Source organism: Arabidopsis lyrata (assembly GCF_000004255.2).
Source record: "Arabidopsis lyrata subsp. lyrata unplaced genomic scaffold ARALYscaffold_7, whole genome shotgun sequence".
NCBI classification, from domain to species: Eukaryota; Viridiplantae; Streptophyta; class Magnoliopsida; order Brassicales; family Brassicaceae; genus Arabidopsis; species Arabidopsis lyrata.
In genome coordinates this window covers 19,514,840-19,533,842 of record NW_003302549.1, presented here as the reverse complement: position 1 = coordinate 19,533,842, position 19,003 = coordinate 19,514,840, and the positions used below count along the sequence as shown (strand labels likewise).

Here is a 19,003-nt window from a genome sequence, read left to right as displayed (position 1 = left end):
TGTACATCTTGATTTTGACTTTTTAATTCAAAATATTTGATAAGTCCCTCATTTTGTATGTTTTTGCATCACTAAAAAAAATCAACGTTTGAATGCATGATAAACCTATATTGTCATTTGTGAAAAAGAATAATTAAACACATTCTCCCAACATAAAATGCTTTCCCTGTTTTACTATTTTACTTCTGTCTTATCAGTGGGACATTGACTAAATCGTCGAAGATTGGAACATCATCAATATTGATCATTTCCACCTCACCACTTAGCAGTATAGAAAAGTCATTATAGACTTCGTAAGACTCATTTATTATCAATAAATCGTACTCTGATTCAGGTAAAACCGATCTTCTAATACTAAATTGCACACCATTACCATTCATCTCACATCTACCATGTCCATCTGTATTTGTGTACGTAAAACATTCACCTTTACATACTTCATCGTGTACATAGTTAGTAGTGTAAGTACATTCTTCCAAAAATCATGTCTTACCTTCCGGTTAGGACTCATAAATAGTTGAATATCACCATTTTTTTCAAAATGATCGATGTTTTTTCCATCACATACACGTTCATTAATATACGTATACGGTTCTATTAATCAACTGAATTTTCATGTTGGTCCCATAATTGGTTAAGTGTCACGAACATCTCCGACATGTCATATCCCATATTTCTCAACAACAAAATCATTCCACTTGTTGTTTTGTAATCTTCGCTAGTACTTTTAGTACCGTTTATAGTCGGTTCCAAGATATTCTCCTACTTAATTCATCGTTGTCCATCGTCATCTTCATCGTCCTCTTTCTCCTCTTCGTCGTCCTCACCCTCTTTATTGTCCTCCTTTTCTTCTTCCTCATATACTCTCTCATTGTTTTCATTCACATTTAGAGCCTCTAATATAGTTTTTGTTGCTTTTTCACCCCCTAACCAGGTTAGTATCATCAGCAAGATCCTCTATCATGCACATATTATTCACACATTCTTTAACGGATTAGACAAAATGTCACAAACATGTTTACACTTACCCCTACTATGAATAAAAAGGATGTATCCAAACTCACTTCTCTGTGATTGTTGTACTTATCATCATGCAATGACACCATTTTCTCTGTCACGATTACTATATAATGATCCAAACGTGACGAACGACACGTTTGTCTTGGAGATGCGCTGCATCAGATCTAGTTCTATCCCTAGAAGCTTCCGCTTCATCAAGATTCCCGATTTCTGAGAAGTCCCGGTTGGTCCATGAACCCAATTGTTCTGTACGATGTAGTGGTCAGAGACTTTAGTGAAACGAAGACGGAGATGGAGAACAGATTTTGAGCCATGTTTCTTCACTTCGAGTTGTGCTCTGGTGACGATGACAGCGACGTCGTTTTGGGACTTGTGATTGCTTCTTGTTGTGATCCAGTTTGGGTCATACTTCACTGGAGCCGTACACATGTGTGAGAATTTCTTACCGTTTAAAGTTTCGAAATAGCGATCATTGTCGGTGATTTGATCGGAGCCTCTCCATATATGTTCGTCGGTGATCTTTTCCCCAACTGTAGTTCTTGTATTTTCTAGGTGTTGTAAGTGTATAGCAAGCCTGATGACCATAAAATCATTATTTAATCATGCTTCAATTTTATAAGAAACAAAAATGTATGGCAATGCTAAACTAAATTGTCAACTTTAGTTATTTCATCTTATTTGATAGATAATGGTATCAAATTCACCGTACTTATTTAAAGAAATAATGTTTGCTTTGGTTGACTTTTTACCTATTACATTTCTTGCCTTCAAGGAACAATCGCATTCCGGTTACTGGATTCTTCTCGCTAGTCACCTAACCCGGAAAATAAAACGTCAACAATTAGTAAAACTACTAATGTTCTTACATGTATAATTTAGTTTACTAGCTAATAAGTGATATTGTGAAAAAGATGTATATAAATAAAATACACGTACGGGAGTGGTATTAACGTATAGTTTGGGACCTATGAAGTTGATGTGAAGAGCTGGATATGCCGAAGCCATATTTGGCGCCGCGCCAAACGGAAGGTCGTTATGGACCGGAGCCCATGTTCTTGCCTTCTTGGTCCAGAGAAGTCCAGAAGTATTGTAGGTCCATTAACGGCGGCTTGTCTGTACAAATTACCCTCCAAATCATTTACCAAACTAGACGTCTACTTTCAATAGTCAAAATATTGAGGTAAGAATAGTTACATCTGAGGTAGAGAGACATGGCGTGAGCGAGAAGACCAGAGCCTGGGACGTCTTTAAGGAGTGATGTGATCTGAATAAAGTTGAAATTGATCGCGTCGGGATTTTGCGGAACTGTTATTAGCCATTCGCTATGGCTCTTTGCTCTTCCGTCGCCTCCTCTTTTTGCACATAACCGTTATTCCCTGCATGCAAATTGTTCTTCTAGTGATTAACATTTTCATTATACAATTCGCCATGTTAGATTTTAGGTATGAAACTTACTTACATTTTGGGAATTTATCGAGAAATTATTGAAAGCAACCGTTTGTTTGTCATCAAAGACGTTGAAAGCCTCCGGAAACTGCAATATAAACGGATAGTTCATGATGCACTTGCAGAGTTAAACTCTGAAGTTGTTCTTCGGACTTGGTCTGCTAGCATGTATTGTGGTTCTTCTTGCGCGATTAAAAGAGTCTTATGATCAAGTTCTTATTCAGGTTATAACTGTTTTTCTTACTGTATTTTAACAGAACACAGCAAGGGAGATACTGAAGAAAGCACCTGGAGTTTATATAATAGACGACCGTGCTTCAAATACTTTCCCTACTCCACTAGATGTCTCTAACAAAGACGATGTAGCGGTTGGTAGGATAAGGCGAGACGTGTCTCAAGATGGCGATTTCGGGTAAAAGTCTCACTCTTTTTTATTGAATTTGAAGCAAATGAGTTTATGTTTTCCATTAGGTTAAAAGGATATAACTTGGTGAATTCAGGCTGGACATATTCGTTTGCGGAGACCAAATACGGAAAGGAGCTGCTCTGAATGCTGTTCAGATTGCAGAGATGCTTCTCTGAATTTGAACCCCCCCTCTCACTTTGCTTCTTATGAAATTCTTGACAAAGAGAGCACTGTATTATCAGATTTGAGACAAGAATTTGTCTTATTTTTCTATTTGACCAATTTTGTTACTTTCTTCATTCACTCATCCCCACGCTTGAACCTCTTGGCAATTGCCGGTTCGAATCTGTACCGACTTGGTTTAATGGAAGAAGCTTTATAAATAATAGGAATGGTCACAGAGGATCTCACCGAAGAGAACCACTGAAGTATTGGGGTCCCACATTGTCTTTCCTTTTCACTTTGATGATAAGATAGTACGATTGCAAACTTGTTTAAAAATAAGTCCTTCGTTACTAAGATTTGCATATTTTTCGTTTCCATGAAAATATAACAACCTTTTTTAAAGGTCGCTTTAGTCTTTAATAATACACCAATGAGAGAGCTCTTTCCCCCGTCCGATTAAACTCTGTTATATTGACGTCAGCAATCGGACGTAAGCAGGTCGGAGTTAACTTGCTACGCGAAACAGAGGATACAAGCTCGGCCAATAAGAAACCTGAGAAGACTTTGGTCTTTGGTGGACTTGGGTCTTTTTTCTTCTCTTTTTCTTTCGATAAATTATTGTACTTGGGTCTCTGTTCCCAGTGTAAATGAAAGTGAGAATCCAAAGGCCATCAGAGGGAAGATCGATCAGTCATCGCCGGGTAAGTCATCTGTCATCGTATACCTTTAAGCACCTCTGTTTCTACTTTCGTTAGTTCGTGTTCTTGTTTGAGTAGTGTGATCTTAAGATTCTTCAAAAACAACTTGTTTAGGTTGATAGAAGAAAATTTTATAGAGAAGATGGGGAAGACAATTCAAGTGTTTGGATTCCCGAATGGTGTGAGCGCAGAGGAAGTTAAGAAATTTCTTGAAAGACTCACTGGTTCAGGCACTGTTTACGCAATCAAAGTTAGACAACCAAAGAAAGGTGGTCCAAGAGTCTTTGCCATTGTTCAATTCACAAATGAGAGATATGCGAGGCAGATCATCACGGGTGCCGCAGAACGTAGTCTTTATTATGGGAGATCTTATCTCAATGCTTTTGAAGTGGAACAAGACATTGTTCCAAAGCCAAGAGCTTCATTGCACAACATCTCTGGTTTAAAGATGTATTTTGGATGTCAAGTCTCAACTCAGAAGTTTTTAACTCTCTGGAGTGCTCAAGATGTTTGTGTCTCCTTTGGAATTGGGATGAGAAAACTGCATTTTTCGTTTTCTTGGTATCAAAAGGACTATCGTCTTGAGCTTTCGTATGAGAATATATGGCAGATCGATTTGCATTCTCCGCAAGGACGGTCGTCGAAGTTTCTTGTGATTCAGGTGATCGGTGCTCCTAAAATCTTTGAGACAGAAAAAAAAACCTATCAATCTTTTGTTTGGAATGATGGATTTTTACAGTGATGGGTCTGATGAGCAATGGATTAGAACTACAGATTTCACTTCATCTTCTTGTATCGGTCAATCAACAGCCTTCTGTTTAGAGCTTCCTGTTCATCTTAATGTTCCTGATTTCAGAGAGAATTTTGCCAACTATGCAGAGCACAGAGCCAGCCCTTTTCTCATTGAATCCGGTTCTAGCTATTCATCTAATGCGAACAAGCTTGTTCCGGTTGTTGATCCTCCTCCAGGGTTTGATTTGCCTTTTGAGATCTTGTTTAAACTTAATACATTGGTGCAGAACGCATGTCTCCCAGGGCCAGCTCTTGATCTTGATGTTTATCAGTTGCTTAATCCCAAAAAAATTGACAGAGCTCTCATAGATCACTGTCTTGAGAAACTCTTTTACCTTGGGGAATCTTGCTATGAGCCTGCTCGTTGGCTTCGCAAACAGTACAAGGAGTTGAGCTCGAAAGGAAAGCTTCCACTGTCTCCTACGATATCTCTTGATGATGGACTTGTTTATATGTATCGCGTTCAAGTTACACCAGCAAGAGTCTATTTCTCTGGACCAGAGGTGAATGTTTCGAATCGTGTGCTTCGACATTACTCCAAGTATATCAACAACTTCCTCAGGGTATCATTTGTTGATGAAGATCTTGAAAAAGTTCGTTCCATGGATCTGTCTCCACGCTCTTCTACTCAAAGAAGAACCAAGTTATACGACAGGATATACTCTGTTCTTCGCGATGGGATTGTCATCGGCGATAAGAAGTTTGAGTTTCTCGCTTTTTCTTCCAGCCAGTTGCGGGAGAACTCTGCTTGGATGTTTGCACCGATAGACGGGCTAACATCAGCACATATCAGAGCTTGGATGGGTGATTTTGACCATATAAGAAATGTAGCAAAATATGCTGCAAGGCTTGGTCAATCTTTTAGCTCGTCAAGAGAGACACTCAATGTTAGGAGTGATGAGATCGAAGTGATTCCTGATGTTGAGATTATATCTTTAGGGACACGCTATGTGTTTTCTGATGGAATAGGAAAGATCTCAGCTGAATTTGCTAGACGGGTGGCTAAGAAATGTGGCCTCACAGAGTTTTCTCCATCTGCTTTTCAAATCCGTTATGGCGGTTATAAAGGAGTGGTGGCTGTTGATCCAAACTCATCAAAGAAACTGTCTCTGAGGAAGAGTATGAGCAAATTCGAGTCGGAGAACACGAAGCTTGATGTTTTGGCATGGAGCAAGTACCAACCTTGTTATATGAACAGACAACTGATTACACTTTTGTCTACTCTCGGGATTAAAGACAGTGTATTTGAGAAGAAACAAAGGGAAGTTGTGGATCGGCTCGACGCAATCTTAACTGATCCTTTGGAGGCTCACGAGGCTCTTGGTTTAATGGCTCCAGGGGAGAACACAAATATTCTCAAGGCATTGATCTTGTGTGGCTATAAACCTGACGCCGAACCTTTCCTTTCAATGATGCTTCAGAATTTCAGGGCATCTAAGTTGTTAGAACTACGGACAAAAACAAGGATTTTCATTTCTGGTGGAAGATCTATGATGGGATGCCTAGATGAGACCAGAACATTGGAGTACGGTCAGGTAGTAGTGCAGTATTCAGATCCCATGAGGCCGGGAAGGCGATTCATCATCACCGGACCTGTTGTTGTTGCGAAAAACCCTTGCTTGCATCCTGGTGACGTGCGTGTTCTTGAAGCTGTCAATGTCCCAGCTTTGAATCACATGGTGGACTGCGTTGTATTCCCGCAAAAGGGATTGAGGTAAACCACTTTTCTAAGCTTGATTCTTATTTTTTATCGAGCTTTCTTTGTTTAAGTCTCGAACTTTCATTGGAATCTTGTGTTCTTTTGTGCATAGGCCACACCCAAACGAATGTTCTGGGAGTGATTTAGATGGAGATATATACTTTGTATGTTGGGATCAAGAATTGATTCCACCAAGAACGTCTGAACCAATGGACTACACTCCTGAACCAGCTCAAATCTTGGATCATGATGTCACTATTGAGGTAAACAAAAAAATTGATCACTTTGGTTATATTATAATTTTTTCGCGTTAGGAGATTGATTGGCTAACTCGATTTCCAGGAAGTTGAAGAGTACTTCGCAAACTACATTGTGAATGATAGTTTAGGTATCATCGCGAATGCTCATACCGCCTTTGCGGATAAGGAACCACTCAAGGCGTTTAGTGACCCATGCATTGAGCTTGCAAGGAAGTTTTCAGTTGCGGTAGATTTCCCAAAAACTGGTGTTGCCGCTGAGATACCGCAACATCTTCACGTGAAAGAGTATCCTGATTTCATGGAGAAACCGGATAAGCCAACATATGAGTCGAAGAACGTGATCGGTAAGCTTTTTAGAGAGGTAAAAGAGCGAGCTCCACCGTTGATCTCGATCAAATCATTTACTCTTGATGTGGCCTTAAAGTCTTATGATAAAGACATGGAAGTTGACGGATTTGAGGAGTATGTTGATGAAGCTTTCCACTACAAGGCGAATTATGATTTCAAGTTAGGTAATTTAATGGATTACTATGGGATTAAGACTGAGGCTGAGATACTTAGTGGTGGTATCATGAGGATGTCAAAGTCATTCACCAAGAGACGAGATGCAGAGTCGATTGGAAGAGCGGTTCGGGCGTTGAGGAAAGAAACTTTGTCGTTGTTCAATGCCACTGAAGAAGAAAATGAGTCAGCAAAGGCTTCGGCTTGGTATCATGTAACGTACCACTCAAGTTACTGGGGACTTTATAATGAGGGTTTGAATCGTGACCATTTCTTAAGCTTTGCGTGGTGCGTTTATGATAAGCTTGTGAGGATCAAGAAGACCAATGCTGGGAGGCGTCAGAGGCAGGAGACGCTCGAGCGGTTAGGCCATGTTCTGCGTTTGAGTTGATTTTTTATTTTTATTGTTTTGGTTATGACTTGTGAGTTATGTAACATAAATGTTTGGTTTTAAGTGAAATCAGAAGTTTCTACTTTCTATGTAATTCAATTCGCCGTTTGACCGAAGTAACGCTAAAAGTCATTCTGTTTACTCAGACTACTTTTAATCTGAATTTTTGTACAAAAATCTCTAAATTAATTAGTACCAAACAAAAAAAAACGTTGCTACAACTAAGAGTTTCTATTTTCAACCTCTCAACATATGTGTGTATGTATATGTACACAAACAATTTCTGTTAAAGGACCAATCCCATCAAAACACATACACAACCTCTATATATATACACACACACTCCAAAATCAAGAATCACCCTGCGTATGAGCGTGCTATGTTTCATTTTAATGATTTTATTCAAACTAAATTTAATTTTCGTGAAACATATGATTTTATTTTTTTAATCTTAAAGGCCAATATTTTTTAATGAAGTTTTTTGTTTTAGAGAAACACTTAAACCTCAAATTTTAAATAAAAGAAACATTATAACGATCTTTATATAATTATCTAATGGATCAAAAAAAGCTAAATATAATGATACATATATTTATTAACAATAATAAATATCTCTTACAATTGTTTAATGTAACAATGAAATAAGTCCTTGTTTTGGCAAAAGTAATCGATTCGTGAGAGTCTACGAAAAACAAGAAAAATAGTCCAATATAATCTCTTTATTGATCAAAATATCGATTGCAAAGTACAAGAATCAAGGCACAACGAATCAATCTATAAACCCTTATCGTGTTTTAGAGTTGAGTCGTGTGTCTCGCCGTTTTTCGTAGTCTCTTGTCTTTGCTCTCGATTTCGTGTCGTTTTTCGTCGAATGAGACTCTCTTTTTATAGAGAAGTCTTCACGATCCTAATCCTCGTGGGATCCGGATTTGAGCCACCCCTCTTCACATGATAAGGTCGTTTTAAATATTCTCTTCACAAGATTATCTCGAATATTCTCTTCACAAGATTATCTCAAATATTCTCTTGATAAAGTCAATAATTCTTGATAGGATAAAGTCGTTTCTAGAATCTGGTTACGGCCCGTATTGTCCCGATTTCTGTGGACTACGGCCCATATTCTCATGATTCTCACCGATCGCGGTACGTGTCGATTTTTCCTAGAGTCTTCTAGAATATTAACAATTATTTTCTCTATTTAAATAATTCTAACATATTTATGATATAATTTATATATTATAAGATGACAAAAAAAAAAAAAATTATATAGTATAATTTTGATGGTTAAAATTACACCCAACAACTTGCCCCCCACTCTCTATTTTCTTAGTAAGAATTTAGAGAGTAGTTTAGGTAAATGGTGATTATTCTCCCAAATTATATTTAATAAGCCAAAATTTTAAAACCTTGACCATACCTTAGCATAATTAAAACTCTGTTGGCTCTCCGCTTCGTGAATCCGTGAAAGATGCCATGCGCGACTTGTCATGTGATAATTTCAAACTCGTGACGTAGTTTTTTTTTTTTTTTTTTTTTTTTTTTTTTTTTTTTTTTTTTTTTTCATGCCGCGATATCAAAATCGTGACATCATCGGTATCTCGTTCAATAGGAACAAGAGCCCGATTCCATCTCTACGTACCGTTCAATAGTAAGAAGGTCGATTCTATAACATCGTTTATACAATTTGTTCTACACAATGAGCTTTTTTTTGCGTTTGTGAAATAAGTCAGATTGCGATTTGACTGAGTAGAAGATGTTTCAGTTTGGTACAGATTCCTTTAACTGGGGATAGCCTCCATTCATCTCTATACCCACTGATTCGACCGACACGCTTCTTCGATATCATCTATGAGGTTCGACCTTTTTCCCACTCACATATCTTGGTAATTAAGAAGAATTGCTCCACTGTTTTTCATTATCTTGAAAATCAAACAGATGGCATTTCTGTTCCGTATTAGAAAGGAAACAGCACTTGGAACTATGGTTTCTTAGGTATTTAGCTGCTTCTTTGATTTCGTTTAGTGAAGCAGAGTTTTTAGAAGATAAGATTACAAAACTGACTCTTACTTTCCTTCAATTTTCTATTAACCTTCTTTAATCTTCCAGACCATAGTGGTTAATGTAAAGAGATATAGATATGGTTAATCAACTAAACAGCGCTCCAATGCATGGGTTTTATCCCATTACTCAAATTTTTAAATTGAGTTTTGGTACATGTTTCAAGCCATTCGATAACACATAGAACAACGAGCCATTTTCCCGAGTTTACGGTGCTAGATGGCTAGAGTTCAACGTGTATGTTTGTTTTTTTTTCTAAGATTGTTCTTTCGCTAGGTAACTATGTCCAGCAAATGTTGATGTGATTTAAGGAGAATGAAGTGATATTAGGGTTTTAAGTGAACTTCGTTAGTCATTACCATGATTATTTAACTACTCACATGAAATATTTTTTATTTGGTTTCCTCAACCACAGGTACAAGAAAATTAAAGGTGAATAAATGAAGTTATAGATCATGAGTGATAATATTAATCTCCATCGTTGACCAGATATCACCAACCACTAGAGGAATAATAAGGAACTAAAGAAATCATCCAGCGATCTCAAAAGATGTTCTTGGTAAGACCCATGAACTTTTTTGATGATGTTTTGTGACTTGTGAACACAACTAGAAACTTTAAGGCATTTGAGTTGTCGTCCAACCTTAAAGATCTACTCTTTTTGGTAAGAGTCTTCACATAATATGAATGTCAGACCATCCCTGATGACCAAAAAAAACAATGGCTGCGGAAGGGCAACTAGAAGGGTCACCACCAATGAAATAAAACGTCACATACAGAGCCATACAAATTAAATCAACAAGAGAGTAAAATTCCAAACTTCAAAGAGTTTGCTTGAAGATCGTACGAGTGGTTGGCACATGAATAATTCTGGTGACAAGGGGACAATGGAGTTAGTCTGCTGCCATGGTATATGTTCTCAAAGAAGAACAAGGGAATGTATCAATGTAACGAAGCTGGGTCACGTGATATATATAACATGACAATCAGAGGCTAATATTTTAAAAACCTTTCATAGTATTTTCTACTTTATTTCATTTGTTTTTGTAGACAAAATTCTAAATAAAATAATTATTTTTAATGGTTTCCATAAATCTTGACACAAAAATCTACTTTGACTCTATAGTGTAGCTTTAAATTTTAAATAGAAAAAAATCTACATAAAAATTATTACTCATATATAGGTAGCTACAATTCAAATATAAAATTATAACCTTTACTTTGTTCATATACTCATAGAAATTAGTTTTCATTTGCAAATGTAAACGGCGCGTAGCGCCGGCGAACCCCTAGTCTAGTGTAAAATAAAAGTTTTGATGGCTATAACAAAACTTTTAAGTTTGTTGGTGATGGAAAGTTAAGAATATAAATTCTAATCATCGCACAACAAGGGAGTGAAGTTAGAAAGATCCATCTCCATTATTTAAGTTGGATTGATTATTTTCTAACATATTCATGTATTTAGTTTTAGTTATGCATTATATAATGAAATAAATTATTCTAATACATTTATCAAATATTTTTTTCTTACCTATTTCTTATCTCGAATAAATTTCGTAGTTCATTTTTAATATATGTTTCATTATATTTATTTTTGTGATCCAATAGATAATTATATTAAGATTATTTTATTTTATTTAAAATTTGAGGTTTAATTGTTTTTCAAAACCAAAACGAAATTTGTTAAGCAATATTGGTCCTTAAGATTAAAAAAAATATACAAAATCATATGTTTAATGAAAATTATATTTAGTTAGTAGAAAATTAGAATGAAACCTAATACTCATACTTAAATGGAGTCAAATATAGAAGAAAAAAAAACTATAATAAAAATTATTAAATCCTATAAACATGAAACTATTAGTATGTAATCGAGCAATAGAATTTTAATTGATGAGTAGAATTACAAAACAAAAACCTTCAATCCTTGGGTTTTTTTTTTAAAACAAACCTTTAGATTGAAGTTCATATGATTTTATAAGAAAACAAATTTAGTTTGCCACTTACAAAATAATATGAGTTTAAAATATTATGTGGGAGTTTATATCAACAAACAAACAAATTATTTGTGAGTTATATTAACAATTTATTTTATAATATATAACATGTATTTACTAAAATATGAGCAAATGCAGGTCTTTCTTCTGTCGTGTTTGATCATACTGAAACATTTTGCATCATCATCTTTCTCAACATTATATGTCTCTTCTTTGCTCATCATTATTCTCATCTTCAAACTTTTCTTCTTCTCCAATTCTTTTTGTTTAGTCTTCTTCTTCCTTTTTGAGTTTCTTCTCCATGGCTTTGCTTCTTGGATGTTCATTCTCATTCCTAGGATTTAACAAGCTTCCAATGTTATCTCAAGGGATTTCTCTTTCTTACAAGAGAGTAACATTTCCTCCTCTATGAAGACATATGGATGTCAAGCAACAAGAAGATCATGTGGAGCACAGGAGAGAGCTGTATGCGGGAAGCTGCGAGACATTAAATGGTGATGACGTGGCGAGCAGTGATTGGTGATTGAAGGTTTCCAGAACGTGTTGCTCAAGTTATTCAGTGTATTGAAGATACGATCAAATCAAGGAAAGAATATTTGGAGTGATCTTAATATTAGGAAAGTTGTTAATTACGTGTGTGTTGTTAGCCTTTATATTTATAGTCTAGACTTTAGGTTTAGTGGGCGTTTAGACTATCTATGTGAATCTCAAGTACTAGGCTAGAAGCTGTTAGGGTTCTTGGTGTGAACATAGTGTATACATAGCTACTGCTGTGTTGTGAGTTTGGGTAGATTAAGGATTGGTCAGTCACAAGTAGGGTTAAGCTTGTGTAAATCTGATTAAACATACCTTGTAGATTGTTTAAGTGATTCTTAATAAAGGAAAAGAAGTTCTTTTCAATTGTCTCAACATCTATATAATGCCCCTGTTGCACGTCTTGAATCCATCAGACTACTGTTAGGCATTGCATGTGTGCTGAATATCAAATTACATCAGATGGATGTAAAGAGTGCTTTTCTGAATGGACTGCTCAAAGAAGAAGTCTATGTAGCACAGCCAAAAGGATTTAAGGATCCTCACTTTCCTGAACACGTGTATAAGCTGAAAAAAGCATTGTATGGACTGAAACAAGCTCCATGTACGTGGTACGAACGACTTGCGCAATTTCTGCTGGAAAACGGATTTCAGAGAGGCAGTGTAGACAAGACCCTGTTCATCTATGGATCAAACTCTGATATTCTGATCGTTCAAGTGTATGTTGATGACATAGTGTTTGGAAGTACCAAGACAGAGCTGGTGAACAAGTTTGTCAAAACAATGACAAAAGAGCTTGAAATGAGCATGGTGGGAGAATTGAACTACTTCCTTGGCTTGCAAATCACACAATCTGCTGAAGACATCTTCATCTCTCAAAGCACATATGCAAAGAATCTTATCAAGAGGTTCGACATGCAAACCAGCAAGACAGCACATACTCCCATGAGTACAGCTTCAAAACTGTCAAAAGATGAAGCAGGTAAGGCTGTTGATCAAAAACTTTATAGAGCCATGATTGGAAGTCTGATGTATCTTACAGCTAGCAGACCAGACATGTGTTACAGTGTAGGTGTGTGTGCCCGTTATCAAGCCAGTCCCCGTGTGTCCCACCTGAATGCTGTCAAACGTATTATAAAATACGTCAAAGGTACAGTTGAATATGGTCTGTCATACACCAAGCATACTAATCATAATCTTGCAGGTATCTGTGATGCAGACTGGTCAGGATGTCTTCATGGCAGACGAAGCACATCTGGAGGATGTTTCTTTTTGGGAAACAACCTGATCGCTTAGCATAGCAAGAAGCAGAACTGCGTCTCCCTGTCGTCCACTGAGGCTATGGGCAGCCGATGTACTCAACTACTATGGATAAAACAAATGCTGGCAGATTATGGTATGACTTCTGAAATTCTGTTGATATATTGTGATAATACAACTGCAATTGATATTACAAAGAACCCTGTCCATCACAGTCGCACTTAGCACATTGATATTAGGCACCATTTCATCAGAGAGCTAGTTGAAGGGAAACTTGTTGAGATCCACTATATTGATACTGAGAAACAATTGGCTGATATTTTCACTAAACCGTACCACTTGATTTGAGCACTTTCACAAATTTGCAAAACTCACTTGGTATTTGTGAAAACTGACATGTTTTTGTCACAAAGGGATTGTTGGAACAGGATCACTGCAGAGGAGTATAGCAGTTTTTAATCCCTTGTTTACTATGGTACTGACTACAGCAAGAAAAACCTCCTATTGGCAACTTCACTCAGAAAAAGAGCCGCTTTGCATACTTGGCTTCGACGATGTTCAACAGAGATGGCTTTCTTGTCTGCTCTGCATATCAATCTTGGTCATTGAAAACAAGAAAAGAAAAAGAAAACAAAGGAATGAAAAGATGAAATGATTTTCTTTTGAGTAAAGAGGTAGGAAAATTTCCTATGACCTCGTTATTTTACTTCGAAAGGGATGATCACACAAAGATGGAAGCGAGGTTAGGAAAATTTCCCGTGATACCACTATTCGCCTACATTTTTGATGAAAAAGAAAAATAAAAAGGAGGGAAAAAGCTGTCTTGAGAATGTTTTCTGGTTGAGTATACAGATGTGTAGACTAGTCTGAGTGAATCAGTGTGTGTGAAAGCTCCTCATCAGAGAAATAGCTACCTCACTGAGCTGGTGGGTTGAAACAGTTTTTACACTTTGATGTGCTTGCTCCTGTTCACATCATGTTGCTCCAGGAACTCAGTGTTCAAAGGTATGTGTTGGTACATTTACTGAGTGACTCAAATTGAACTTAATTTTAATATGGTGTTTCATGGAAATCAATTATGGATCTCTGACCTGGTCACTTCCTGCCTCTGTTTGTTTAGTGGTTGCATGGATTATTTATGTGTTCAACACGTTTTATACGTGCAGTACAAAGGGCATGTTTAAAAATAATAAAAAAAAAATTCTTTAAAAGCTCGATGGTTTTTGTCTCACCGGTTCAATACCGGTTTGTGTGTATTAATTGGTTTGTGTTGTTTTTGATACAATTTTAGGCTTTAAGATCAAACCGGTTTCAACCAGATCCGGTTCTGGGAAGACGAAAGGTTCCCGTGTGTATAACCATTGTCGTCTCATATGTGCCTCAACACAAACCCTAGAAAACTGTTTTTTATCTCTCACATGTCCAAAGACAAATCGTCCTCTGACGGTCTTATCCCGAAGCTCGCCGCCACGATCGTTGCTGCCCTAAGACCGCTGTGCCGCCGCCTCACTATTCCGACGAACTCACCATCCCCTCTGCCTCCGAGTTCTTCTATGGCTTCCCCTTCAGAGTCTCAGCAACCCCTCGAGCCTCGAAAATCTGTTCACCGCAGTAGCCGTCGCCGTGGAGCATTTCTGGCTGGAAAGCGGCGCTGCCTCATCGACGAACCGATTGAATATTCGGATCTCTCAAATCAGGACCACCAAGCCCTCCAGCCGTATCTCTTTGATCCTTCGATCGAGTCTAGATCTTCGTCGAGCCCAGCGGCACCGTCTGAGCAGCACCCATCATCTTCTACCGCGCAGTTCGTGTGTGATGACGAGCCACAGTAGGAGAACCCTCACCACGTCTCTCCGGTTCCTTCTCCGCGTCCCACCCACGCAGCCTCCACCTCAATAGACACGGTGGTGGAAGCTTACCCCGACTCTGACGATTCACTTTCTCTAGCTGAAGAAGAAGTTGCTCCTAAAGCTCCTCCTACATTTGCTGTTCGTGCCGAAGCTCACCGGAATTCAGTTGTAGATCGGGATAGAGCTGATCCTTGCTTTCGTCGCTCAGGTATCACTCCGCACAATCCCATATACATCTCTGCTCAGGCTGTCAAGAGGTATAAGCACATCTCCAAGCGATAATTTATTCCTCAGAAAAATTTCGCTTTGGTTCCAGGGAATCCAGATAATGAGGTGGCTCAGTACTTTCTTGAGTCTACGGGGATGATTCATACAGTTCTAGACATGGAGCCATTTGTTCCAGAAGTTGTGAAGGATTTTTATACAAACCTTCCTGAGTTTGAGTCCCGTGAAGATGGTCTCACACTGGTGTATGTTCGTGGACATATGTATGAGTTCTCACCTGAGCTCATTAACCAGCTGTATTTGATTGACTCATCTGGTTTTGATGCTGCCAAGCCAGTCATTCAGTCTAAGGATACACCAGATGATCTTGCCATTCTCATGTCTGGTGCCAAGGTGGAACGTTGGGCTGACCTGACAACCAAGAGATTTATGTCTTCGATGAAGATGCTTCATAGGATCTGCTGCTCCAACTGGATTCCTGGTATAAATCGCACCACTCTTCGTCTTGATCGTCTGCGTTTGATTGATATGGTGATGGATAATAAGCCTTTTAACTTTGGGAAGTTGGTCTTTGAGCATGCGCTGAGTCTATCCAAGCTAGGACCCAAGTCCCCGCATCGTCTTGCTTATCCCAACCTGATTTATCAGGTTCTGACTTCACAGAGAGATGTTCGGTCTTTGCCGTCTGATACACTTTCTCGTCCTCCTAGGGTTTTCAAGGTGGAGGCCACTGATGTTCCGACTGATGAGCCTTCTATTCAGACATTGAGGACTCTATTTCGGGATGATCTTGCGGATCTCTTAGCTGTAGCTGCGCGGATGAAGCGTCGTCTGGACGGTAAGTACATGTTCTCTTCTATTTGATCTTCCTGATTAACTTGCTTGCTTTTGGTTTTAACTTTAATGTGCACTCAAGCAGGGGGAGAATATGGTAATTTTGATGATGACCGTGCTGAGGCTGAGGCTTGGGATCCTAGTGATGAGGAGGCTAGTGCCTGATTAGCTTAGGCTTGGTCTAGTAGTAAGGGGGAGCAAATGTGTAGTGTATCTGTGTTATTTTTTGCACTACTATCATGTATTTGCTTCCTCTGTATTTGCTTCTATTGGGTGTTGAAACTTGAACATGGATCTTTTCAGTTTCTGTTTTGCTAATGAATGTTGTTTCAGAATTCACTTGAGTTTGAAATATACATTGGTGCTTCTTGGTGTGTATCTTGGCAAACTAACTTTGACAGGTTGCTCTGGAGCTTGAGGTGTCACATTCAGGTAAAAAGGGGGAGATTGAAGACATATGGATGTCAAGCTACAGGAAGATCTTGTGGAGCACAGGAGAGAGCTGTATGCGGGAAGCTGCGAGACATTAAATGGTGATGACGTGGTGAGCAGTGATTGGTGATTGAAGGTTTCCAGAACGTGATGCTCAAGTTATTCGGTATATTGAAGTTACGATCATATCAAGGAAAGAAGATTTGGAGTGATCTTAATATTAGGAAAGTTGTTAATGACGTGTGTGTTGTTAGCTTTTATATTTGCAGTCTAGACTTTAGGTTTACGTGGGCGTTTAGACTATCTCTGTGAATCTCAAGTACTAGGTTAGAAGCTGTTAGGGTTCTTGGTAAGTGAACAGAGTGTATACATAGCTGTTGCTGTGTTGTGAGCTTGGGTAGATTAAGGATTGGTCAGTCACAAGTAGGGTTAGGCTTGTGTAAATCTGATTAAACATATCTTGTAGATTGTTTAAGTGATTCTTAATAAAGGAAAAGAAGTTCTTTTCAATTGTCGTCTCAACATCTATATAATAACACTCTAAGCATTCTAATGCTGCCTAGGCTTTCTTTTCTCACAGGATCATCAAGTCAAAGAAGGATGATGAAGACACAAAGGAAGATGAAATGAGTGAGGAAGTAACCAAAGAGTTGGAAGAGGAAGAAAAGAAGGAGGTGATTGAGAAATCTGAGAAGTTCTTTGAGAACTTGAAGAGATTCATATCCCTCCAATATTAAAAAAAAGGTGAGATATTTTTTTTTAAAACGTCAACTCTGAATCCTTAGATGTTTACGTTTGATTTCCTTGGCCTAGCTCTAACCATGGAAGAAAATATTAGTTAAAAAAAGTATCAAGTGATAAAATAAATTGAGCGGTTAAGAGAGATCCTTAAATGCCATTTTTTTTTTTTGGGCAAAGGCTTATTTCCATTTATTTAAATGAAAACAAGGTTCAAAGAAACCAATGATAAAAAGAGATAAAAGGTTAAGACACAGCTTAGAGATGCATTTTCCAATGCTAAAGAAGGATAGATAAAATAGTTCGACAAAGGTTCCATGAGAACTTGGAGACAATTGGCGCAAATGATAACACGGTTTATCGAAGGTTCATCCACGAACGAAGCGTTGGACGAGACGATGGTCACGGTCGTTAGACTAGGTGACGTTGAATAAGATTCCATGGCCGAGATTCTCGCTGGCACGAGAATAGCTAGATGAAGTCGTTCATCGGCAAGGAAAAAGAGGACTACGGTTCTGTAGTCGGATTGGATTCTCAGTAATACGTGAGGCAGCATATCAAGATCTTTCGTAAGATTTTTGAAAGCTTCTTGAGAATCTCGGATGATCGGAGCCTTGTATTTGTTGTTGGTTAGTAGTTGCTTGAATTCGGTATCCAGAGGTGTCGTAGATAAGTTGTTGAGGAAGCTTCGGTGACAATCGTCACACCATCGACTTCGTAGACTCGGGAACATACTACCGTTTTCCTTCAAGCTTTTAGTTTCATGAAAAATAGTCCTATGTGAATCTATTGGCAGGGATCTCATAGATTTCTTGTACAACCATAACAATATTGGTGAATTATGTTCTAATTGATGTCCTTGGTCAATTAGCTCTGACAATCGACACAAAGATTGGTTACAGATGGACAAAGAAGAATTAGGAGCAGACTTGGGCTTTTGCAGAATTTGGATTGGATCACAACTTTTGGACTTGGGCTTCAGAAACCTTATTGGGCCAGATTTTAGTAAGTCCACCAGTTAAAACCCTAGTTTCACTTTGTCTGGCAGGAGAGACATTTGAGAGCTGCGGCCGTACCGGGATGATGACGGATTTTGCGGTAGCTCAGGCATCTCCGGTGAAAGTGGTACCGGCGTTTGAGGATTTTAGCTGAGATTCAGAGTAGAAGAAGAGAACTATATGAGCGTAGCTGCTCTGGTAAGGGAAGCTGTAGTCCTGAGAAGAAGCTCACCGTGCACCGTCGACGACTCCATCAAGCAAGGCGCATCTGACGGTCCAGAAGTGAGATCTCCTGCCATCAACGAAGCTTGATATGAGGGCTGTTCTCGGGTAGGCGAAATCCCAGATCTAAAATTGGTGGTTCATCTAATGTAGGCTTTGGCAAGAGAGAAGCATGTAGAGGAAGAGGGATGGAAATCGCCGGACACCACCTCCTCCATGTATTGTTGGTTGTTTAGTTTTTCATCAGAAGCAAAGGGTTCGAGAGGGTTTAAAATAGATTCAAAAGGGAGAACAAAATTAACTAGCAAAAGAAAAGAACCAAGAGATTTAAAGTGACAGAATGCAAAACAGGCAGAGGATAGATCCCGACGCTGGCGAGTCAAAGCTCCACCGGCGCCGGAGTGCAAAGTCGGGATGAGTGTCTCGGTATTAGTGTCTAGGAGCTTTTTTTTACGCAACACTGTTGGAGATGCCATC

At 38.4% G+C, this 19,003-nt stretch overlaps 1 protein-coding gene, 1 long non-coding RNA gene and 2 pseudogenes across 2 annotated transcripts; 3 read left to right on the top strand and 1 right to left on the bottom strand.

Annotated features, from left to right (window-relative positions):
* Positions 1 to 1,746: 1,746 nt before the first annotated feature.
* On the bottom strand, positions 1,747 to 2,629 carry LOC9306553 (annotated as a pseudogene).
* Positions 2,630 to 2,722: 93 nt separating this feature from the next.
* On the top strand, positions 2,723 to 3,033 carry LOC110226663. Its single transcript, XR_002330600.1, has 2 exons — positions 2,723 to 2,878; positions 2,967 to 3,033. It is a non-coding gene; the product is annotated as an uncharacterized LOC110226663 (long non-coding RNA).
* A 598-nt stretch (positions 3,034 to 3,631) lies between these two features.
* LOC9304548 (RNA-dependent RNA polymerase 1) lies at positions 3,632 to 7,494 on the top strand. The gene is given in 5 exon segments (XM_021017547.1): positions 3,632 to 3,738; positions 3,850 to 4,429; positions 4,431 to 6,241; positions 6,339 to 6,489; positions 6,569 to 7,494. Coding segments are annotated over 4 exon segments (3,324 nt in total). The 5' UTR covers positions 3,632 to 3,738; positions 3,850 to 3,877; the 3' UTR covers positions 7,379 to 7,494.
* Positions 7,495 to 14,645: 7,151 nt separating this feature from the next.
* On the top strand, positions 14,646 to 16,494 carry LOC110226542 (annotated as a pseudogene).
* Positions 16,495 to 19,003: the final 2,509 nt, after the last annotated feature.